Here is a 26452-nt window from a genome sequence, read left to right as displayed (position 1 = left end):
GGGCACGCACACACGCGTGCACACACACACAGCTTGACCTTCACAAAAGTTAACCGTGCAGAACTGAAGATAAGGAACAGCTGAGCACAGAAAAACCTAATGACAACAATGGAAGTCATCGTAAGTAGCAGACATAAATAGCAGAAATCCTCTTCGCAAAAACAGACTCACCGGCAAATGACTGAGAGGTACATCGACTTGTCCCAGAAAATCATCTCTGGTCTAGAAAAACAAAACAAAAAGAAAAGATAAGCAGATTGTGTTTAATACCTTCAATTTAGAAGCGATTGTTTTTCAGCCTGGCTGAAGAATACCAAAAGCAAGGAGTCCATTTCCAGCAGGGCTTGGAGAGGGAGAGGGAAGGGAAAACCACAACGATGAGGGGATTTACCAAGCCCACCAGAAGGTCCAGCTTTGGAGAGCAAGAGGCGGAGGGATAGAGAGGGGAGAGGGCAAGAAATGAAAGGGAGAGAGAAAAATATATAATATATATATATATACTGAATATATAGAGAGAGATAAAGTTATGTCTGATGAAGAGAGAGAGAAACACCTTTGAGCGAGACAGACAGACAGACGTCAGTCAGACAGACAGACAGACAGACAGACAGACAGACAGACAGACAGACAGACACCATAGGATGAGAGGGCAGATTTTCACTTAAGGGAGAGTCCCATCCAGAAATAACCTCTAGCCTTGTTCTTGAACACCTGTGTTGATCTGAAAAAATGTGAATATTGCAAAGCAGTTTATGTCACGTTACCATACGGCAGGTCTGTGACTACTACAGTCCTAAATGCAATGGGTTACCATACAGCTGTGGTCTATTCTATGATAGGAGTGATAAAGTGTCTCAGTAAGGGGACAATTCTACTAAACTCCCTTCCAACACAGGCAAAGCAGATTTACACAAGTGTCCAAGCAGTAGTAGCTGCAGCCTAGGGTTTGTTTATGGACAGGCCTTTTAGAGACATTTCATAGGAGAAGAACCTGTGAACCCAGCAAAGAAACACAACATCAACCGCCGTCGGATTAGAGCCAGGGGGGTCAGACGGAGTGAGAGGAGGGACGAGGCAGAAGTGGAGCGCTGGGAAGGGGGGCTTGTGTGACAAATCAGAGGAGCCTGTAGTTGTGTTTGTGTTTCTGCCTCCATTAATGCAGAATGAGAGGCAAAGCTTAGATTGGCAACAGGCGACTGAGCCACACAGCAGCAGCCCATGGTGAAATCAGTGTTTACCTGTCCGAGGAGGAAAATCCCATTCTTGGAGACCGCCTGTGTGTGGGATACAACTGATTTAGACAACAGGCATGGAGTATCAGTAGTGTCTGGTTGTAGTCGCCTGTCCTCCCACTAAACCAATTCTCAGGTGACTAATGATCTAACAACTTTGATGACTAACAGATTAGTTGATTTAATTGACAAGTCCGTAAAGTTTCGCACATGCAGTGATGTAAAAGCACCTCTTTAAATCTGGTAGTTTACCTATAAAACTGCTTATAATCTAGTATTCAGTGATGGCAAATACAAAATAACCGATTAATCAGCTACCAAATTATTGGTCAACAGAGACCAAACGGAACAATTCATCGACAAATCGCCTATGAGTGTACAGCCCTGTTGACTCAGTGGGTTGTAGTGTGCATTAGGGGATTACTTGACTCTCTCTGATCTGCATTTTATTTAATAATACATTTTGGAGAGACAAGATTGTTTTATATCAATAAACATCTGGGAACCAACATTATGTTGATTCAGATTTGTCTTACAATTAATACTGTAATGTTGGTCGACATCCTAATGTAGGTGGTTTCAATTGACCACGCAGGCCTATTTTACCCCTGGATAAGGTGTGCAAATACCACACCAGTAGGCAGTAGGTCAGTTTTTAGTACATGAATAGAAGCTGTGCACAGTGTGCAGTGAGTGGGTGGATAGATGACGGCTCTTTACAATAAACAGCTTACACAACTACAATTCAGTGGTGATAGGTTACAAATGAGTCACACATGTAAAAGAATAGACACACAGATTTGTAACATAATACACACACACACACACACACGCACGCACGCACGCACGCACGCACGCACGCACGCACGCACGCACGCACGCACGCACGCACGCACGCACGCACGCACGCACGCACGCACGCACGCACACACACACACACACACACACACACACACACACACACACACACACACACACACACACACACACACACACACACACACACACACACACACACACACACACACACACACACACACACACACACACACACACACACACACACACACACACACACACACACACACACACACACACACACACACACTTAAAAGAACATACGGACACACACCTTGAACTGCTCCAATTGGAAAAGCCCAAAAGAAACATTAAACATGAGTGTAAATACAAAACCATTTAGTAAATGCAAAATGAAAGTGGTAGCCTCAAACATTTACACATTTTGCAGTGAATTGCAATATACTGTATGTCTTGTTGTTGACTCTTAATATGTAATATCTAATTCACTTGATTCAATTCATTATAATTCACTCTTGCCTAATTCAAAATAGTCAAATGTACTACTACTGTACTGTATTCCACTTCAATTAGCCTACTCTCTCTTTAACAGGTCAAAACAAAACAACAGACGGCCATCATCATGATCTGGAAATCTCATTAACTACTTAAAGGGGTACCCAACAACAATTACTCAACCTGTGAAGCCTTAAATTCATGGAGATATTTTTAGTTTTTTGTCACACTCCTGATCTAATACTCCAATATGTAATTAATTTAAGTAAATGGGATCTTAACAAGAGCAATACTATGTTTAAAACAATAACTTATATAAAGCTATCCTCCCAGGATAACACCCTGGTTATCCACCCTCCCTGGATAACACTGAGCGAGTTGTTTTGGAGTTTATAAATGATTTTATATAGTTTTGCCTAGTTTTGCCTAGTGCTCCTATTTACTTCAATGATGTAAACATTGGAATATTGGATCAGGAGCATGTCAATATAGGGGTGAACTACCCCTTAAACCCAATATACTTTGTTGATCGGGGTCCCGCAAGACTTTACACTTGTATTGTTTATTCCCTAAACATACAGTGTCTACGCACAAAATAGGCGATCTACAAGCTCACAACGCAACGCACGTTGTGAGCTAATGATTCTGTGCTCTGTATGCCAGTGGTTCCCCAACATTTTAGCCCTTGACCCAAAAGAGAAATTAGACGTTTGCCCAGGACCCAAACTAGTGAAAACGACAAGCTCACAGAGCGTCGCTTTGCGCACGTTGTGAGCTTATAGATTGGCTATTTTCACTAGTTTCTTAAACATTTGTTTTCTAATTTATGGAATTTGTCAAGAGTTTTGTATTTTTTAAAATGTATTCATGGAATTATTTTTCAAAATCTTTTTTGTAATTATTAGTCATGAAAGAATTTGAATTTCTTTGGGGGATTCGTTTTTTAATTTATTTTATTTTATGTTTTGACATTTACTCGTGACCCATAAAAATGTGTCCGCGGCCCACAAATGAGTCCCGACCCAGTGTTTGGGAAACAGTGCTGTATGCTGTGCTATGGACCGCGGCAGCCAACGGTTCTTGTCTTCAACCATAACAAGCCTTGAAACTCATGGCTGTGTGAACGTAAGGGGAGATATTTGCAGAGTCATCACTGGGTCACAGCTGAGCCCGCAGCTGCCTCAGAGGGCCAGGTTTCACTGGAGACGGAGGCAAAGCAAGACGTTGCTGTCAGGTGGAAAACCTGTATGTCCAAAACTATTACTTTTTAGGAGATGGACAAAATAACTTGTGTTCCAATGAAGTCAATGTAATACGTATTAAGTCACAAGCTCTTGTTAATAATTCTCACTGGGGGCAACCCGATACCCTAGTGGTTAAGTCAAGTACCATATGAGCTCGAACGCCTGACAGCGAGTCCCTGGTTAGATAAACGGATGGACATATCATTTGCTCCCCCTCTCTCGTCTCTCTCCACTGCAAAAAAAGGCTCAGAAAAGCACCCAAAGACAGACTTAACCAATTTCAACCTGGCATCCCTAGCATCTCTATTTCGGGCATAGGCAACAATTTTCATAGGCAACACATTTCTAAATCTTTCAGAGATTTTCAGAAAAAGCAATAGCATATCAGCTATTATCACTACTTGTATAAAATAGATTATTCATTCAGGAAACAAAAATGTGAAAGGACTCAGAGATACCAGGTTTCTGCCCAACTGCAACGAAAAGAAACACTGAAAGAGAGAAACAGTAGTACTAAGGGAAGGAAGCGATTGTCAGGAGAGGATACGTATACCTGCAGGAAGATGCAGGCTAGAGAAGAATAAGTGTTAGACCTGCGTACATACAGTATGCACAGCTAAACAGCAAAAAGAAAAGAAAAATAAATTACATTTGAACCACATTCCTAGGTGTGTTGAAATGTGATTCAAGGCTGATTTCTAAAGATGCGTCTCTGAAACTGAAACAGTTCCATTGTGGCTCAACTGCTCATGAAAGGACAAGGTTTCCTCACCTATAGTGTTACAATTACGATCATGATCGTATTCAACTTGTCAATAGCTACAGTAGCAAAGAAGGCCCTTCAGCACTTCGTTCCTCTCCCAATCCATCTCACATGCAAGCTGCAAGAGGACTGCGACGGTAAGTTTAGCCAGGTAAATATAGCCCAACGTGTGGCTTGCAAGACCTCTTTGTGCAACTGGTGGCCTAAAGCCTGATGTGTTATACTTGGTTGCAAATCGTGTCGTTCATCAAAAATAGACGATCAACAAGCTCACAATGCATCTCGCTGCAATGTGTTGTGAGCACTACACTGGCACGCAACTAAGTATAAATCAGGGGATTCATCGGGGCTTTGGAGAGGGCATGGCACCACAGCATAGCTTTCTGCAGCCAAATTACCCAGCACACACACACACACACACACACACACACACACACACACACACACACACACACACACACACACACACACACACACACACACACACACACACACACACACACACACACACACACACACACACACACAGTGTAGTCTCACATGCAACAGAGGCTTTACAACAGACCACCAGTGGGGGAAGTCCTGTCATTATGGTGCGTATGAGGATTTCCCTCTTGCTTTAGAAATAGCCTGGCACAGAATATCACAACACAATTGTATTTAAAATATTACATTCGTACATGGTTTAAATGCTGCCAGAATTGCTGCTATGAGGCTAAAGAATATTTGAATAAAACACCTCACACACCCGTTGAGGAGTCATGGACCACAGGGGAAGACGCAGTGGTTAAGGAAATGTACTGTAGCAGCACACTCGTAGGCTACATGCAAAAGTTAATTATTATTATGATTAATTATCTATTATAAATGGCCAACAGCTTCAGGGTACTGAATTGAAGTATGCAACTGCATTTCCTGAACTTTACACTTAAGTACAATATCTCATAACATCTTGTTTCCTAGAAATACGATAATTGGTAGGGTATTTCAGTGAGGTGCAGGATTGGAGCTTGCTCCAAGTTCGCAAAATGCTAGTGGTTGACCTAACAGCTAGAGGACAGAAATGTCACCGAGTTACCACAAATCACATTCAAGTCATAAAAGCCCTGTCATATTACAATACTGCTGTCTTTGCAACTTTCCACAGATACACAATCCTGCTACTGTATAACCAAAAACACAATATTCATGAAGTGGTAAATACGGTAAACCAACTAATGTTTCACACACCCACTCTATTTCTACAAGAATTATAGACAATTAATTAGCTGGTTATAGTATTGGGTGTAGTGCCATCATTGTATAAATGGTAAATGATGCATTTATATAGCACTTTTATCCAAGGCACTTTACAGAGATTGTGCATTACATTCACCCATTCACACACACATTCATACACCGATGGCGGAGGAAACCATGAAAGGCACCAACCTGCTCACAGGGAGCAACTAGGGGTTCAGAGTCTTGCTCAAGGAGGACTCTTCCACATTAACTCAGGGGAGCCCAGATGCAAACTGGGAACCCTTCGGGAACCCTTTGTGCTCTAATGACGGTTTCTCTACCCTGCCCTGAGCTATGCCGCCCCGCAACAAAAACTAAAATCACCTGCACCAGTGCACCTAATCCTAGTGGCAAGAAGGAACAATAACCCCACTCACTCACTCTTCCTTAAACCCCTTTGCTTTGAGAGGCCGGTAAAAGAAGCAACATGGACACAATCGGGTTCTGCTTGTGTACAACCTCACATAGCTAGTGATGACACCAATGTAATGTTAACTACATCTGAACTTACATAGGTTCTCTACATTCATACCCCCAGCTAAGTCCTTCGGTTGAACTATGGCCCATTAAAGCTATACTGTGTAAGTTGCTCAACTAGTGGTCAGTAGCGTCCGCGTCTTTCGGCCGTTTTTCGCCGCGGACCGGGCCTCACACCCCCGCGTCACCCCCGCGTCTGCCTCCACCTCGCCGAGATCTATCTTTAGAGGGGTCCCTGGTTCCTGTGCGTTCAGGCATTCCGGAGAAACGGAGTGTTTCACCCGAGTATAGATAGAGACACACAGGCGCCTACAAATATGGCCGCCCTATTGTGATAGCTAGCGACCCCACTTCAAGATGCGCTGTGATTGGCCGGCAGTGTATAACCCTCGCTGTGATTGGCCGGTAGTGTATGATGACGTAATTTTTGCGCGAAAACCGGACCCCGGTCAGGATCATAGAAAACATATAAAGAGAAGGCTTCAGAAGCTGAAAATAACGGAGTGGGTGTTCTAAAACTTTAGCGATTTAAGAGTTAGGACAATTTTAAGATTTGTTTTATAAAAAAAATTACATGGTATAACTTTAAGAGTGACAAAAAAGTCAATTTCGCCACATAATAAATGGTAAACCGAAAAGACAATGGTGAGCAATAAATGGTTACCGTGACACATTAAAAGACAAGAACACTTGAGTCACACAGAAGCAGCTAATGGACAGCTAGCCTTCATCAAAAAGACTCCAGGCTTTTAGGAAATGTTGATATTGATAGCTTGTTAACCTTCTCCATCATCATTCGGTCTGTAATGACATCTTAATCGCCTGCAGAGCAGCTGCAAGGATAAAGATCTCTACCATCCTAGAGCCAGAAGGTAGAAAAACATGCTGCCTGCCTAGTGTCTGCGCTCAAAATCAACTACCACACTTGAAGCAGAGCTAAAAATAGAAACAGACAACTCTCAAAGAACAGTGGCTGCAGTAAATGTATTACCAAAATTTAAGAGACATACTTCAGTGACAAAAACTGCAAGAAATATTTAAGCTTTCTTTTTTTCTTTGAGTCTGCTCCTTTCCTTGGATGTGATTAAGCAGATCCTTTAAATCCTGCGGTTGTGAAGTGAAAGGAGAGTGCACGCGCATGTGCATGTGAGTGTGGTTTAACTCGGCTACTCTCTGGGTGTCTCACTTCCCAGAATGTCACCACCCTCTTCTTTCCCTTCAAATGGGCTGGATTAAACAAAGTAAAATATTCAAAACTTAACTCATGTAACATGGTAAAATGTCTCTTATGTGTTACATCCTTCTGTTGTCTCTTCTGCCAAAAGCCACTTTCTATTCAACTAACATTGTTTAAGTTGTATTAGTTTTGTCTTATAAGTTTAATGAGTTATCACTGTACATTTTCTTTATATTAATCCAACGACTTTTCACAAAGTATTTTTGAGCTAATGTAGTTTTTGTGATCATTGTGATTCATTACCTGTGGATTATTCTGTTTATTCCTGGTCGAGTCATTGCTAAAGCTTGTATCCTGATCACTACTCCCACTTCGAGTAAAACAGATCTTGAAATGAGGTTGTCTTCTGGGTGCCTTTCCTTTGATTTTGAAAGTGCAACCTTTTGAACTTTCTTCTCCTTCCATTCTCTGCGTCTCCATTTCCGTTTGGTTATATTCAGTAGTTGGGCTATTGGAGTCTAATCTCTGGTTTTGATTGCCCAGAGACCAGCTCTGGGGGGACGAGGTTCTCTCCAATCGAATCCTGGGGTAACACACCGTGCGACCACTCTTGGAGCTGCCAAAGGCCAGATCAGTGTACTCTCCTGGGAAGGATGCAGCTGGTTGCTTCCCCTGGCTCTGATCCTGACTTTCATTTTGCTGGACTTGGAAAACCAGTCTCTGTGCGCCACCATTGACATCTGAGCCTCGGTCCACGTTGGGCCGCTGGACATACCATCCACCTGGAACTCCTGTACCACTGTAAGGGAGGATTCTGAACTGCTGGATGTCAGAACTGTCGGGAGAGTTCCTATGGATACAAATTCCACCGATACTGATGCCAGGCTGGCTGTTACATACAGCATGGCCATTGGGACCGATGTTGAATACCCTGCGTTTAGGCATTCCAGGCTCTGCAGAATGACTTTGTGAGATTGCTGCAGGTTGAGGTTCTGGGCTGCAGTATGGAGGTGGTGGCGATAGTGGAAAGTTGGTGCCGACCCCTGGTTCTGTGTAGGCAGGAGCAGGTCCTGGAGGAGTGTAAGAGGGTGGCGGGACATCGTCTGCATATCCATTTAATTGAGCAGTGCCAGGTCCATTGGAGCGCTGGAGGGAGATCTGCATAGAAGAGCTCTTGGTGGGCCGCGGTTCAGCCGAAGGGGTGAGCTGGGGTATGAACATAGAGGAGCTGCGTTTGAGCGAATGCTCAGAGCCCAGAGCCAAAGAGCTGGGAGGTCTTGAATAGTGTTGCACGGCTGGCTCCAGAGATGGCCTCCTCAACACCGGAGGTGGCTGCATGCGGAACGTCATGGCCACATCGCTGTCTCCCTGCTGCTCTGAGGAGTCTCCTTCCAGGACCTGAAGCTCCGGGGCTGTGTTACTGCGGCCTGAACCGAAGTACAGACGCAGACGGTGAGACATTTTCACCTCGCGCTCTACAGCACTCGCTCTTCTGTAACCGGCTGGATGTCTGGCTCTCTCCTTTGGCTCCCGTCTCTGTCTTCAAGTGTCGCCCACTTCTTCTCTTCTTTGGCTGGCTGGCTGATCCACTTTCTTCTTTTGCTCCACTCTCTCCCCCTCTTTCTCTTTTTCCCCCCCTCTTCCAGTCTCTTCCACAACTTTCCCTCCCACAGTAAACTGTACAGAGGAAAGTACGGCAGACCCACGCCACAAAAACAAAAGAGGCACTGCCAGTGAGCTGACAACTCAACGCTACACACTCAAGAGGAGGAGTGAAACCAAAGAGAGGGGGGGGAGGGGAGGTGGGGGAGCCCCTATGCCAAACTCTTAGCACTAGCAGGCAATAGCGACAGACAGCAGAAATAGACTGGGCCGAGTGACGACCCGCATTCCAGGCATGACTGTATAAGAGCGGCCGGCGCTCCTGGTTTCCGAGGTGACAGCGGGCTGCTTGTCAGTCATGTGACCACAAATGGTTCCCCTGCACACACACACACACAGTGCTAAATGCCCCCCAGACACATCTTACCTGCTAAGTCTTCCCATGCCCACAACATTAACTGTTTTTGGACCGTTGTTTCTTTGTCCAGGACTCCAATTAGGCACTACCTATTACAAACGGACACTAAAATAACACTTCCTCCTCCCGTGTTAAACCCCTCATATCCTTGTCCCAAATGTTCACCTCCTCCACAAATGAAAGATTATAGTAGTACGAGTCCTTATATAGTATACAATCCTACAATCCTTGTGCTATAGAGATTAGAAAAAATGTTTTAAATGATGACCTCCATGACCCCCATTCCCCAACTGTGTCTCTTTTTAACTGTGGCCAATCAAGGCCAAGCTAACAGCACCCTCTCAGCTGCTCCTGATCCATCAGGAAGCTCAACTGGGGCCCTGGGGGATGATGAGGGGGAGCAAGGGACAGAAGAAGAAAGAGAGCGCACCTAGGACACAGCAACAAAGTGAGGGAAGTGAGAAGGAATGAAACCAGGGTCTGACCGAGTACAGCTGGGATAGAGCCAATGTTAGAACAGCAGTCTGGCTGGATTGGAAATTAGTACACTGACTACACAGGAGAAGATATTTTACTTTCTGAACTCCTTACCAAACACCTACTGTATGAAGAGGAACATGGTTCCCGATAAAAATACAACATTCTGTGATTAATCTGAGAGTGAGAATTCCAGTGGTGTCACCCCCTGAGATTGCACCTTTGATAAGACAAACACCCCAGTCCCTCAGCAGAGAGCAATCCCTTTCTCCTCTCTTCAAGCATAAGAGACATGAGCTGAAATACATAGAGAAATTCTCCCCCTGGGCTCAAATACCAGCAGCAACTTATGTTGCTGCTGATATCGTGAGACAATTTATGATAAGGAACAACACACTATTGAGAAAATTTCAATATGAGATATGTGAGAGCAAATATTTATTTTATTTATTTCTATTCTCAACTTTGTTAAACAAACTGTTAAAAACTGGAAAAACATCTCTGAAAATACAATTGGGCAATGTTCCAAGGAGTCATAAAGGGTAAAGTGTGTTTTTACTTTTCTGAAAATCATGTTGGGGGCCGCATTTGGCCCCAAAATGTGAGTTTGACACCCCTGCTGCAGGTCATACCGGTAGGGGCTCCTCATTGGTAGGTGAGTCAATAGGATAAAGAAATGTATGTGGGGAAATGTATGTCGGGAGGAAATAATTGGCAGGCTCTGTGGTCACTTATTTTGTTTCAATATAACACAGTACTGTACTACTGTATCCCACAACACAGGTGTTGCCTTTGTTCTTCGCCATGAAAATGTATGAAAAATATTTGAGAACCTCAGCTCAGATTACGTTTACTCAGCCAACAATTGAATACATGAGAGCTGATTTAATTCAGCCTTATGGCAAAGCCTTTCTACAGCCTTTCAGAATTCAAGGGGCTAATGAATAAATGTAGGTTATAGGTTACATGGTTGCATGTAATACTCTTGTTTTCCTGGAGGCTATGGTTGAAGGGTGAACTCTCTGCCTGTGCACAGAGAGAGCGGACAAAGCTCCTCAGATAAAGTGGCCTTTGACAGGCATAAAGTCCCCATAGTGGTTTCCTTGTTCTGGCCTTCATGGCTTCTTGGACCTATGGTCCAAGCCTCAGTGTGTCCGCCTATCTGTGCCAAAATCAAGCAGTACTAAGTACAATTCAACATCTTATGGTGCATGACAGAATGAAAGGGGGGAAAAGGGAGGGCTATAAAGAATGGTCTGAATAGTGGAAAACAGACCAACATAGAGATGAGCATCAGGAAGCAGAGAAACAGACCAAGGCCACAGACACATAGTTCCAGACAAAAGTATGATGTTTATAGTTATAATGTAACCAGTAAGACTCCCTAATCGGGAGATAAGCGACCGTTGGTCGCTTATCTCCACAAATAGGCCAAAAGTTTGTTTTACCAATTATCAAGACATACGGGCAGTTGACAGTTTGCCATGGTTACTCATTGAAGTTGAATCTCCATATATGGAGATAACCTACGCATCACACCAAGTCTGACCTCACCAGCCCATATTTGGGCATGAGCAACTTATGTCTCCATATATGGAGATATGATGACATCACACAGTCCTCAGCCGATGATGTGGCGTGATGTCATACAATACACAAACGAGCCCTACAGTATAAAGGGGCAATTCTTGCCAGGAAAGAAGCATTTCTTCGACTCAGACCTTTTCGCCAGGGTTGGCTTATAGCAGCTGTCGGTAGGACCATATATGGATTCTGTTAGTGTGGATCTCCTAACAGGGCATCATCTGGCATACAATCCCTTTTATGCCCATATATGGAGATCCCTAACAGAATCCCTTTCATGCCCATATATGGAGATCCCTAACAGAATCCCTTTTATGCCCATATATGGAGATCCCTAACAGCATCCCTTTTATGCCCATATATGGAGATCACTAACAGCTAACAGAATCCCTTTTATGCCCATATATGGAGATCCCTAACAGAATCCCTTTTATGCCCATATATGGATATCCCTAATAGAATCCCTTTTATGCCCATATATGGAGATCCCTAACAGAATCCCTTTTATGCCCATATATGGAGATCCCTAACAGAATCCCTTTTATGCCCATATATGGAGATCCCTAACAGAATCCCTTTTATGCCCATATATGGAGATCCCTAACAGAATCCCTTGTATGCCCATATATGGAGATCCCTAACAGAATCCCTTTTATGCCCATATATGGAGATCCCTAACAGAATCCCTTTTATGGCCATATATTATGGAGAAATCCCTGCTCTGAGTATCTGACATCAGTGTGATGTCACCTGTTTATGCCCATATATGGAGATCCCTGCTCTGCGTATCTGGTTGCTATGGTAAACAGTTGGTTGCTAGGGTAAAAAAACATGGTTGCTATGGTAAACAGTTGGTTGCTAGGGTAAACAGTTGGTTGCTAGGGTAAAACCATGGTTGCTAAGGTGGTTGCTAACGTACACTAACAAACCAGCAACAACAGACTGTTGCCACAGCAACGTACACAAAGGTTTGTGTACACATGTGGCGTGATGTCATACTGATGCGGAGATATGAGCAGGGCAAAGGTGTGACGTGTGACGGACGGACGGACGGACGGACGGACGGCCGGTGGAGGTTTTCATAGTAAACTGCTCCCTGACGGTCGCAACTAAATATTACCAGTAAGACTCCCTAATCGGGAGATAAGCGACCGTTGGTCGCTTATCTCCACAAATAGGCCAAAAGTTTGTTTTACCAATTATCAAGACATACGGGCAGTTGACAGTTTGCCATGGTTACTCATTGAAGTTGAATCTCCATATATGGAGATAACCTACGCATCACACTAAGTCTGACCTCACCAGCCCATATTTGGGCATGAGCAACTTATGTCTCCATATATGGAGATAGGATGACATCACACAGTCCTCAGCCGATGATGTGGCGTGATGTCATACAATACACAAACGAGCCCTACAGTATAAAGGGGCAATTCTTGCCAGGAAAGAAGCATTTCTTCGACTCAGACCTTATCGCCAGGGTTGGCTTATAGCAGCTGTCGGTAGGACCATATATGGATTCTGTTAGTGTGGATCTCCTAACAGGGTATCATCTGGGATACAATCCCTTTTATGCCCATATATGGAGATCCCTAACAGAATCCCTTTCATGCCCATATATGGAGATCCCTAACAGAATCCCTTTTATGCCCATATATGGAGATCCCTAACAGCATCCCTTTTATGCCCATATATGGAGATCACTAACAGCTAACAGAATCCCTTTTATGCCCATATATGGAGATCCCTAACAGAATCCCTTTTATGCCCATATATGGAGATCCCTAACAGAATCCCTTTTATGCCCATATATGGAGATCCCTAACAGAATCCCTTTTATGCCCATATATGGAGATCCCTAACAGAATCCCTTGTATGCCCATACATGGAGATCCCTAACAGAATCCCTTTTATGCCCATATATGGAGATCCCTAACAGAATCCCTTTTATGCCCATATATTATGGAGAAATCCCTGCTCTGAGTATCTGACATCAGTGTGATGTCACCTGTTTATGCCCATATATGGAGATCCCTGCTCTGCGTATCTGGTTGCTATGGTAAACAGTTGGTTGCTAGGGTAAACAGTTGGTTGCTAGGGTAAAACCATGGTTGCTAAGGTGGTTGCTAACGTACACTAACAGACCAGCAACAACAGACTGTTGCCACAGCAACGTACACAAAGGTTTGTGTACACATGTGGTGTGATGTCATACTGATGCGGAGATATGAGCAGGGCAAAGGTGTGACGTGTGACGCGTGACGGACGGACGGACGGACGGACGGACGGACGGTGGAGGTTTTCATAGTAAACTGCTCCCTGACGGTCGCAATAATTATTGTTAACCAGTCCCTTTTTCCCCATTCACCCAGCGTTTAGGCGATGTCCGATCGCCAGACTTTTCGCCCACCGAACTGAACGGTTCACCCACCGAACTAGAACGTTTTTCCCACTGAACCAGCCGTTCCCTGTGTGAGCGTGAGTGAGACAGAGACTAATAATAATTATGTGCATGCGTGCGTGTTTGCATTTGATTACTTGCTAAATGGTTATAAACCCACAAATGACAATTCTGTGAAATGTGTGAAAGAGAAACAGTGTAATTCACCACTTTGATGAATGGTAATCCAGAACACACACACACGTTATGAAATACATTATTAGTTATGGTTTGCGGGCGTCGGGAATGCACCTCTGGGAGAAAATTGTGCGCGCTCTGGGCGAAAATTCTCAGACTTTTCAGGGTGAACGGCCGGCTGGGCAAACGGACCGGTATTCCCTAAATTTAAGCAGTTTATTCATCATTTTGCCACAGGCTATGGATCTATAGTCATGGTCCCATAGCCCAGAGGACAGCCATGATTGTATTTGTAACTGGTTGGTTGTCAGGGTGACAACCAGTGTGTAGGATTTGGGCTATTCTCTGACTCTGAGTGGAAATGGTGGGAGTGACTCACGGAGCAGTGCCAGGGTTAATTGGCAGGTTTCTGATTGTCTTGCGCTCAACCTTGGTTCAGGTCAATACACACACACACAACGAGAGGAGAGAGCGCTGGTTCAATGGTACACAGTTAAAAAGGACTTACATTTAAAAGCATGGCCAGTAGCAGACGCAGCAAGGCTGGGCTACAATATATAGTGTAGACTTAGCGTTACAAATTGTGTCAGCAAGAACCCACAGTAGCAAAGCATGATACAGTGACATAAGAAGAACCAATCGGTGGAACATTTACACAGTTACTGTATGTGGCCGTTCTCTACATGCATTTTTTTCTCCTGGGCTTTGATCATACTGACCAAACCAAACTGATTTTCTCACTTTTCCCCACATTTAACACATTCACCGCCGGTGACGTGTATATATATACGTTAGATCAGATCCAACACTTGAGTGCCGGTGACGTATATACAGTATACTGTACGTCCAACAGCGTTTCCGGTTTAAACCCCAGACTGCGGTCTCCCGCACTCGGGACGGTTGCAAAGACGTCAATTACCATTAGTAAGGGGATATCTTAAAAAGTCCTGGAATAAATTCCTTACCAAAAACTTTCTTCACCAATGTGTTTCTAAAGGTCTTTAGTAACACATCTCACAAAGACTGAAATCCAGTTTCCCTAGGAGAATCGGTTACAGCTGCTGAAAGTTGGGGTCCCATTAACTTGACTATACAGGAAAAAACACAAAAATAAATATGCTTTAAGTAGCATGTGAGGGGTCAAACTAGGGGTTTTTCATGATTCTGAATCCATTGCAAGCATTTCTTGGGATAAAGGCGGCTCCCATAAAACTGTGAAAAGTGATGACTCATCACTAAACCATAGTTTTGTCAGGCCGTTTTTTGGCCAAGGAATGTTTTTCGTACAAAACAAATGCTTGCAATGGATTCAGAATTATGAAAAACCCCTAGTTTTTCCCCTCACATGCTACTTAAAGCATATTTATTTTGGTGTGTTTTATCCTGTATAGTTAATTTAATGGGACCCCAACTTTCAGCAGCTGTCAATGATTCTCCTAGGGAAACAGAATTTCAGTCTTTGTGAGAAACATTGGTGAAGAAGGTTTTTGGTAAGGAATTTATTCCAGGATTTGAAACTATTCCTGAAGATATCCCCTTACTACATGATGCATCTGGAAAGTACGTCATCCGGAAATCCGCCTTTCCGTCCAGACCGGGGTAGGCAACCCTAGGCACTGGTGCCAACATTGGCACATGGGAGGGTGATCGCTGGCACAGTGGCATAAGTGTGAGAGGTTTTTTCTTTTAAAATAAAATATTTAAAACAAGTCCCCTCACATCTATATGAAAATTACTTCCTGCACATAAGTCTACATTCATTCTCTCTTTATATCTCTGAACTGTAACTGGAGAAGGAGTCTGAGAGATAGGTGGATTATTGCAATGTCCTGATGTGAAAGAAAATATTTCAGAAGAAAAACATTTTTATGTATATGGAAAATCTAAATCTGGTGGACATGTTATGTCCAATGTATGTCATAATGTATGTCATAATTAAACTTAATGTTGATATGGCACACTGACTATCAAGAAAATAAGAAACATTACTTCAAGGTTGCTGACCTGTCCAGACCAATGTTATGAAATTCAGAAAAATGTATGTATCTTGCAATCTTCTCCCAGATCTTCTTGGTCAAAACAAGTATTTTCTACGGACAAAAACTAAAGCATGGATGATCGCTGTTATGTTTTCATAGTCATCGCCATCATCACCATAGCGAGCAGGTAAACACAAACAAGGGCAGACGTGCAGTACGAGTCTGCCCTTCTGTCCCATCGGACATGCTCACAAATAACAATGGCACATGGGGCCAAAGGTAAAAAAGTTTGTACTTTGAGCGCAACACAAATATGGGCAAAGCAGGCAGTTAAGCCAAAAGAAGTGTCACCACCACCACTAGGTTAGGCGTCACCACTTTGTCCATAGGAAAACAATGGCACCACCAGTGCACAGCCGTTTTAACACTCATCAAGTGTTGTCTGCTTTATAAGGACAGAACCAGGCCTGAGGGAGTCTGTGCTCTGCTTCTACCGTCTGCAACAGTGAGAAGATGCCAAGAGGTAAACTAAAGCTAAGTACTGGGCTAAAAGCCAGCAGGTCTCTAAACAACACTTTACTTTCACCTTATGCGACGTCGGAACAGTATAAATTACAGTTCAACAAAAATGTGAGTTGATTGCAAATAACCTTTCATATACCGTAAGTTCCCGAAAAGGTAAAAGAGGAAAACTTTTAACACACATTCCCAGCTTGAATCTCTCAACCGTCTCTGTTGTTCCAGCCTCAGTAGCAGTATTATTGAAACTCCAACAGAATGTGTCTTTATTCGGCCAAGAACACCAAGTCTCTGTCGGACCGATTCCACTGTCTACTCGGATCAAACATCAACCCGAACATCTAGTCCCAGACGTTACAGATTAGGTATAAGAACAAACATAATTACACCACAAGCTCTTATCCATTATCCTATAATCATCTCCAGGGAGAGTTTCTACTTCCTCTGTAGAATAATATCTTCAAGATGCTATTAGGGTAATATTCGGCAAACCGAATACAATTGGCCAAATATTGTTAAGCAAAGCGCTTTTTTGGCCTTCGGACATTTGGAGTTTAACGGCGAATAATTATCACGTAATATTATTTTGTTCATCATATTCAGCAATTCGGTATTCAGTATTTGGCCAAGAATTTCCCTAGATGCTATGTAAAAAAAACACATACGTGCGTGTGTGTGCGTGCGTGCGTATATATATATATATATATATGTATATATATATATATATATATATATATATATATATATATATATATATATATATATATATATATATACACACATTCTGTTGTCTTATCTCATTGTCATGGCAACTAGGTGTAATGGCAGCCTAAATTAACACCACAAGGAAAGCAGTGCTCTTTGCCATATACGGTATGAGAAGTCCTATAATAAACTAGAATTACAACAAATTTGTCAAATACTTTGAAGGCAGTGGGGATGAATTACACAAAAAGAGAGCTCTACTTTCCATGATGGTGAAAATGTCTGATAGAACCACAGTGCAACCTTCCACTTCCAACATCTGAGCCCTGACTGAAAAACATCATTGCCAGACGAGCCCTAAGGGATCAAATCAGGGAACGTGTCAGAGGGCACACAAGAAAACACTTCCAAATAAATGAAATTAGGATGCCAATCATGCCATAAATGTGAGGCCATATAGGACATTGTTTTATTCTATGCAGTCTCTGACCTAAAAAGCTCTCCAGAACCCAACATAGACATAGACATTATCCTATCATCAGATGAACATTATTCCCCTGACCTTAAGGTGCTAATGTATTAGTACTGTGGTATTCAGTGTGCCATGCACACCAAGATGCTGCAGTGCACAGTATGCATAATGTGACTTAAAACCTGAAACATACTCCACACAAGTACGCAAATGACAATGCCTGGTCCAGCTGTCTGGCACATACTGAACGTTCGCTCTTATTCCCCGCTACATGTAATAAACTCACTCGAGTTATATTTGAAACTACAGCCAGCATGAAAGATAGAACACAAATCCAAGAAGACAGTGTCATTCTGATATAGAAGCCCTCGGTGCAACGCACATTTGCATTATGATTTTTAGGTGACACATTCCAGAACTCTTTTTTTTTTTTTTTTTGCCTTTATTGGCCCCGCCTCCCTCTGGTCAGTGATGGAAAAAGTACTCAAACTTAGGTTAAAGTATCAGTACTGTAGTAATGTAGAAACACAAAATGTACTTGAGTAAAAGCTTGTGAGCTTGTAGATCTGCCATTTTCAAATGGCCGAAATGTATAGGGTGGAAGTGGTTAATGTATGTTTTGTAATAATAATCCAAATCTACAAAGTAACAACATTTTTTTAAATAAAAGTAGTGGAGTAAAAGTACAATATTTGGATTCGAGATGTAGTGGAGTATAAGTAAAAGTATTGGAAATACTCTAATTAAGTACAAGTACCTACAGTACTCAAGTAAATGTACTTAGTTACTTTACACCACTGCCTCTCTGGTTCATATGCGCAGGAAGTGGGCGGGGCCACTTCCTGAAGCACGGAATTTGGGCAGCAATGGTAGCCGTCTGGCCGCGTATCATTTAATAGCAAAACAATACTAGAAAAATATTGTTCCTTCGAAACAATTGTGGGCTCGCTTCAAGCCAGAAAACAATGGCTATAAAAGCACAAAATGTCAAGATCGCAGGCAGTGCTCTCTTTGACGTTACTGACGTCAAAGATTGGTCCATTTTGTTCCAAAAATGTGTTATGCAAAAGTTGACCCGCTGGTGGCGCTATAACAGGCCAATGTGAGAAGGTTGGTATCTGTTCCTTGACCTATCGGGAATGTGCTTGCAAGATTTCACGCACATCCCAGGCTGTGTTCATGATTTGAGGTGTTTTTGGCTTTGGACACTTTATCGCTGCTTGCAGCTATATTTATTATTATTATTTTATAATTTTTTTGTGTGCACTTCATAGGCATGTTAGATAAAGGTCCTTAGATTGCGTGTAGAATGTTTCATGCAAATTGCAAAAAAAATCCTAGAATAAAAACAGGTTTAAGCGTTTTACAAACTGCTCAAAATTATATAGCGCCCCCCTTTGGCCATTTGGGGTAAGATTGGTTTCAGTGATATTTGAACTAACCCTCTACACTATTTTGTCATGAAAATGTGACTTTGCATGTATGTTTTAGAGGCAGAAGAATAATTTGCATAAAAATGCAATATTGTTTGAATTATTTAAAAAAGCATGTTTCAATGTTAAAGAAATCCGATCTGACAGATCTTTAGATATCGGTCCAAAGTTCACGTAAAAAAAAGTTTTGTGCACGTGACGCGAAAATTCCAGAATAAAAGCGGGTTTACGCGTTTTACAAACTGCTCAAAATGGCGGAAAATCGAAGGGCGGAGCTTACTTAACAACGACACAGATGTCTTCCGCTTGAGTCAAAGCACGCGTGTAACAAGTTGCATGTCTTCAAACGAAACGAGTCAAGACTTATGTCCGTTTGAAGTTTGAATTTTCAAACGCTTCGTATAGCGCCCCCCTTTGGCCAATTGGAATAAGATTGGTTTCAGGGATATTTGGACTAACCCTCTACATGTTTGCCAAATGCCATGAAAGTAACACTTTGCATGTTTGATTTAGAGGCAGAATAATAATTTGCATAAAACCGCAATATGAATTGAATTATTAAAAATTAATGGTTTAACGTACAAACTTCTCACCACATAGACTGTATAGGTATTGGTCCAAAGTCCATGTGAAAAAAGTTTTGTGCGCTTAACTCAAAAATCCCAGGAGGAGATAGATTTTTACTGTATTTCATATAATTCAAAATTGTGGGAGACCTAAAGGTCAGAGGTCAAAAGTCAGAGGGTAAAAGTTGTTCGGCATGAGGAGACGCATACGTGTATACAGGTTTCATGGCTGTATGTATAACACAGCATGAGCTATACCTGTTCAAAGATCGTACTTTCGAAGGCTTCCTACAGCGCCACCATTTGGCCGATTGCTGTAAAAAGTAATAGCACACTTCCCCACTGTAAGCTGAACACATTGATATTTTTATTTTCATTTTCTCACTAAGTATGTAGGAGTAGAAAGGAACCGAAAATCCCGTCTACTTACTAGATAAATAAATAAATAAATAATGACAATATCTAAAGTGTGCTCGCCAGGTACTGGCGAGCCCACAATAATGACAATATCTAAAGTGTGCTCGCCTTATAGGCGAGCCCACAATAACGCATGGTGGACCTGGCAGTGGTTGTTATGTTGTGTTTCATGAGACATTCGAGACACTTCATCTAGGCTATTATTCTATTTACCCTGGTTTTTCTTCTGTTCCGTCTTCCGCATCTCTTCTCTCACAAGAGAGATTCCCAGAGAGAGCCTGCTGAGCCTCGCGCTGTCCAGTTCTCTCTGTCCCCGCTGCGATGTTTCATAAACTGCCAGTGAACGCAAGAGGACCGCCCACCCAGCTTCTAGACCAGGGTTCCCCAATTAGTTTTCCCCAAGGGCCGAATTATGTCTAGGGTACCAAGCCGAGGGCTACAACATTGCAGGGGGCGACGGTGGCATTCCCACTACTCCAGCGACACTAGTGAAAACAGCCGATCTATGCTTGTAGATCTGCTGTTTTCACTACTTTTGTGAGACGGCCTTGTATGATGAAGCAGGGCTTTACTTTGCGAAAGAACGTACAAATTTGGAGATACAAGGTTTCCACCCGACAACGACGATATACTAGTGTTGTTGCTGCTCTTATACCACCATTATTACTGGGGATGGTGGGGGTCAGACAGTAGCCCCCCCGCGGGCCGCCTATTGGGGAACCCTGGTCTAGACCAATCAGTGAACGGGGTGAAACTGAGTTTTGTCTGAAGGTGAAATCAGAGAGAGATGTCTATAGGTTCGCGGTGATAGGCCTTCACCGTGGCGATTGACGTAATGTTGTAGTTTTCTGACTTTAAAAGACTACACCGTGGTGATGGCTTATCACCCCAGACTGTACTATAATAGGGCCTTAACACACCAATTATCTTCTTATCTTATCTTATATTACTATTAGAATCCGCAAGGCATACAGTGTTTATCCGTTCGCCTCCTCACGGTACACCAGTAGTGCAATTGTCTCCAAACTCTGCACAAATGTTAAAGTCATGGGTTGGGACATTCAATAGGCTCTATGCATATACGCCATTTTGTTCTACTTCCGGGTGTCTTTCGACTTCCTTCACAGGTGTTACCGATGATACTAATGACGGGTCTGTTCCATTCTGGCCAAACAGAGTCAGGGTGCTGATATTGTGCATGTTGGCTCACTGGAAACACTCTGCTACACCAGTGGGTCTCAAAGTGTCCTTGAGTGGGTTCTAAATGTCCCCATACAGGTGTGTAACTCTGACAGTGTACAAATGGAAGCAAATGGACCCGCAAGGGTCCATTTGAATCCATTTGTTGATTCCATTTGTACAGAGTTATGGGGGTCCTTGAAATTAAAGAACCACTGTACAATAAATCAAACAGAGCCTTAATTAGTATCATCAGTAACACCTGTGAAGGAAGTCGAAAGACACCCGGAAGTAGAACAAAATGGAGTATATGCATAGAGCCTATAGACTAGCCTTCATATTTTCAACTATCATAACTTTTTGAGCAGCACTAACTTCACACCGTTAGCACCGCTCACTTCAAACTGGGTGTGATTTATTTATTAGTGGCCAAGGCCACGAAGTGGCAAATGGCCACTCATTGATATTGGACTTAATCATGTTTTTCTTCCGCCACTTTTTCTCTAGCGGCTAGACCGTGCAGTCGCTTTTTACGAAACTCGGCAGTATGGCAGAGGACTATGCCAAACGGCTAAAACGCGAAGCTCGCAACAATCGGCCAAAGGGTGGCGCTGTAGGAAGCCTTTGAAAATGCCAACTTTGAAGCTCAAGCCCTGTTTGAGGTACAGCAATGGAACCTGTATACACTTATGCGTCTCCTCATGCCGAACAACTTTTACGCTCTGACTTTTGACCTCTGACCTTTACTTCTCCCACCATTTTGAATTATATGAAAAACAGTCAAAATCTATCTCCTCCTGGGATTTTCGCGTAACGTGCGTGAAACATTTTTTTACATGAACTTTGGACCAACACGGTCATCGCACAGCGGCCGGATTTTCTTTAAAGCGAAACATTATTTTTTAATAATTCACTCAATGTTGCAGTTATATGCAAATTATTCTTCTGCCTCTAAATCATACATGCAAAGTGACACGTTCATGGCATTTGGCAAATATGTAGAGCATTAGTCCAAATATCACTGAAAGCAATCTTACTCCAATTGGCCAAAGGGGGGCGCTATACGAAGCGTTTGAAAACTCAAACTTTAAAGGGGCATAAGTCATGCCTCGTTTCGTTTGAAGACATGCAACTTGCTTACACGCGTGCCTTGACTCAAGCTGAAGACATCTGTGTCTTTATTAAGTAAGCTCCGCCCTTTGATTTTCCGCCTTTTGGAGCAGTTCGTAAAACACTTAAACCCGCTTTTATTCCGGAACTTTCGCGTCACGTGCACAGAACTTTTTTTACATGAACTTTGGACCAATATCTAAAGATCTGTCAGATCGGATTTTTTAAAAATCGAAACATGCTTTTTTAATAATTCATCAATATTGCGGTTTTATGCAAATTATTCTTCTGCTTCTAAAACAAACATTTAAAGTAATATTTTCTCACTGTGCAGAGCTGTGCATAGCTCACCTGGTAAGGCCTTTGTCTATCATTCCAGAAGTCCCCTGTTCAAGCCTTACCTCATGCATTTAAAATACATTTTACAACATTTTGCCGTGAAAACCCTGGTACTGCAACTGAACATGGCAACCCGACCAAACATGGCAACCTTCTTAAGCAAGGGTATAAATAGTGGTTGAGTTGAGGCCACTCCCCCCCTCTCAGATTGTTTGGAAGCCGCATGGTGCTGGTGGTTGCTGCTACTCACTGCTACATTATGCAGCAGCTGCAGGTCTGTACACTGTTCATTATTCCAACAACTATTCCAATTTCTAACAGTTTCATTCATTATACTTACCCATACTATAATTTGGCTTTTAGATTTACCTCACCTGAACATACCTACCTGATCCACTCGATACACTGGCTGTGTATGATGGAGGAACAATGTGTCACTTGGTAAGCTGACCATGTGCTCTGAAATGTTATGTTGTTTTTGGTTTTGGTATCTAAATGTTAAACGATTTCTTTTGGAATGTAATGCTTGTATGTTAGCTGCAACGTTGATTATTGAATTGATGTATTTTGAGTTTAATGCCAATGCCTAGTTGGGGAGATTAATGGAATTATTTTGTTTCAAGCCTGTAGTGCAGCAGATTATTTGAATTTGTTGTTTTTCTATTCATTTGGCCTTTTTCTTTGATCCAGGCCAGGTTTATTGCCTAGAACTGAATCTGAAAGATGGCGAGCCTGCAGAAAGACTGACACAATCCTGTCTGACCTATGGTTATGGGTAGGAAAAAGCAGCCGCAGTGACACTCATTCCTAGTTTGATTTGATTTTGAAGTAATGACTTTGAGTTTCTTTATAAAGTAATGATGTTTGAGTGCATTCATTTATTCATGTATTGTTTCAAACCATGCAGGGGAAGCTCAGCCTCACACCTGAAGCCCATCTGACAATCAGCTGACAATCAGTACCAGCTCCCAGATTGCTTCATTGAAGCCAAAGAACGGCAGTGTAAGTGGGTTCATTATTCTGAACTGTGTGGAACGGGCAGATTGAACACCTCTTCTCTAACTTGTGGCTCAACTGTAATTATTCTGAAGCTCACCTCATTTCTCTCTCCCTCCCCCACCTAGGCTGGCTGGGTTCCAACACCCCCCAATTGGAATCCATAGTCTGCTCTGCCCACAGGACGGCAGCCCCATGTGAGCGCCTAAAGTTCCAAGTTTTGACCCCCAGCCGCCTTCCCCTCAACGTTTTTCAATACAAACAATTTAAGTTTAGTTAAGTCTGACTCTGCTAGCCACTTACAGAAAATAATGCTGCCAAATATTTTGCAATTGCAAATCCTTTGTGTAAATAAACTGAAATTCATACTATTGCATGACTATTTCTTTATCATGTTTCACAAGCATCTGGGTCTACAATGCCAGGGGTGTAAAAGTAACTGAGTACATTTACTCAAATACTATCCTTAGTATAATTTTGAGGTATTTTATACTTCACTTGTATAGTCTTACTTCTAGGCTACTCCAGTAAATGCTCATGCGTTGCATTGCATTGTGAGCTTGTAGATCTGCTATTTTCAAAAAATTTCAAGTTGATGCCAATACCTTTGTACTTTTATTCAGTATTACTATTTATCTCTATATATTCATGTTATTCCTGGCACCGCCCCTGTTATCCTGTTCATATCCTGAAAGAGGCGGGGGCTGAAAAAGCTGTCCTGAAAAACATCATTTGATTTCCTGTTGTCCTTGCATTAAAGTGTCAGTAGTTGGCGTTCTGGGCTCTGAATGTACCTGGGTTGCCATGTCTGCTTATAATAAGCAATTTGTGTCTCGTTAAGATTTTTATTTATCCAGCCCCCACCATGCAGTTGTACAGTGAAACCCAAAATTCAAAAATGGCAAAAATAAACTTTGCCAAAAATCTAAAAATAGAGAACTCGGGAACGGGAACAAAAGGCAAAACTCAAGAAAAAGGCAAAAATAACAAACACTGCACTAGGCTATGGGGCCCTTGCAACTCTCACTGAGATTTGTTCATCTCGCTCTGCAGCTATAGACAGAAAATCACACAAATCAGTACACAGTATCTCTACAGTGATGTGATCATGACAGATTTGTCCGATATCATATTCTATCTAATTGGCTAAAATTGAATTCCAAGGTTTGCAGGATTGCTCCTTTTTGAACAAATTGTCTCAAACGCAGCCTGCTATGTGTGAGATTTTGCACACACGTTCCCACTAGGCCAAGGAACAGATGCCACCCTTCTCACATTGGCCTGTTATAGAGTCACCAGTGGGCCAAAAAAAACACCTGACCTGTTCGGAAGAACACTGCTTCTAGTTTCTCTTTGATGTCTTCTTTGCTTTCCCTTGATGCTTTTGCCTTGGCCACTTTATCGCTGCTTGCAGCTATATTTTATTATTATTATTAGTCAGGTCGTTCCTCACATTTTGGCCAGTAGGCGGCTGGCCTACTGTGTACATGTGTCATCTACAGGCAGCTACAGAGAGCACATGCGCCCATTCACATCAACAGAGCTGCACTGGAAACTGAGCATCTGTTTACTTTTTACTTTTGCTTTATAAACACTTTTTTAACCACTTGAACCCAAGAACATCCAGCGAAAAGTGCAGATCTACAAGCTCACAATACACCTATTATCAGCAAAGTAGAATACTTCATACCAAATATGCTATTTGAATGATTAAAGATTTTGGAATGAAATCAATCAACTATAGAGAGAAACATTTGGAATATAACTGAGGCCATATATCACAGCATAAGGAACAGACAGAAAAGGTATTAAGTGTGAATCTTACCAATCTGTTTTCATCAAACACCTCAAAGAGCAGCCTGTGATTCTGGGGGGACACCTGCAGGTAATAATAATGTTAGAGCATTGATCAAATGGGTATTAAGCCAACACACAAACACACACTGCTACAAGTCAAATTTGTAGGGAATTAACTACTTGCCTGTAAGGAACAATAATTCACAACAGAGCACCATATCTGTTCCATATCTACGGTAGATCATTGTCAATCCTGTCCTCTAATGTTAAACGCCACACAAACACAAATAATGATTCTTCTATACATAGTCAACAGGAAGCAGCTGGCCTATAATACAACGATAAGGGGATTAGTTTCAGCCAAAAAGTCATAAAGGGAAATATATATTTCAATGTTCATGATGCCTCCCAAAAGTTAACAGTCTGGCTGTTAGAAGTTAATGGTTGCTATGTAAAATTATCATATTGTGCAAAAATAAAAGAGCTGTTATTCACAGATATTGACAACATTCTTTACTGTGATGAAGGGGGCACGTTGATGATACTGTACCAACCGGGCAGGCCGGGTGGAGTACAAAACAAGATGTCATGAGGCAAACTGACAGCACAACTAATGACTGCAACATCATCCATAATCACATATTATTGACACTTGATACAACATACACAGTTATGGTTAAGAACTCACCCTGAAATAGAACTCTTCATTCCACTTGGGATTTAGGGTCTAAACGAGGATAAAAAATGAACACTGTTAATTGTTTTATCTTGTAATTATTATATTGATTTCAAC

At 42.3% G+C, this 26452-nt stretch overlaps 1 protein-coding gene across 3 annotated transcripts in view; it reads right to left on the bottom strand.

Annotated features, from left to right (window-relative positions):
* The window catches only part of nedd4l (NEDD4 like E3 ubiquitin protein ligase), a 76849-nt gene that overhangs the window by 37384 nt on the left and 13013 nt on the right, over nt 1-26452 (bottom strand). For 2 of the 3 annotated variants that reach the window (XM_080743319.1, XM_080743321.1), the window contains exons 4-7: nt 26348-26386; nt 25688-25741; nt 1239-1274; nt 172-222 (exon numbers count right to left, since the gene is read on the bottom strand). In XM_080743319.1, the coding sequence (XP_080599445.1) occupies nt 172-222; nt 1239-1274; nt 25688-25741; nt 26348-26386 (180 nt within the window). The remainder of the gene's footprint in view (nt 1-171; nt 223-1238; nt 1275-25687; nt 25742-26347; nt 26387-26452) is intronic. The other variant, XM_080743320.1, reaches the window with a different exon arrangement.

Source organism: Nannobrachium achirus, assembly GCF_963921795.1.
Source record: "Nannobrachium achirus genome assembly, chromosome: 15".
Taxonomy (NCBI): domain Eukaryota; kingdom Metazoa; phylum Chordata; class Actinopteri; order Myctophiformes; family Myctophidae; genus Nannobrachium; species Nannobrachium achirus.
Note: the sequence above shows the minus strand (reverse complement) of the source record. Positions and strands in the feature narration are given on the sequence as shown.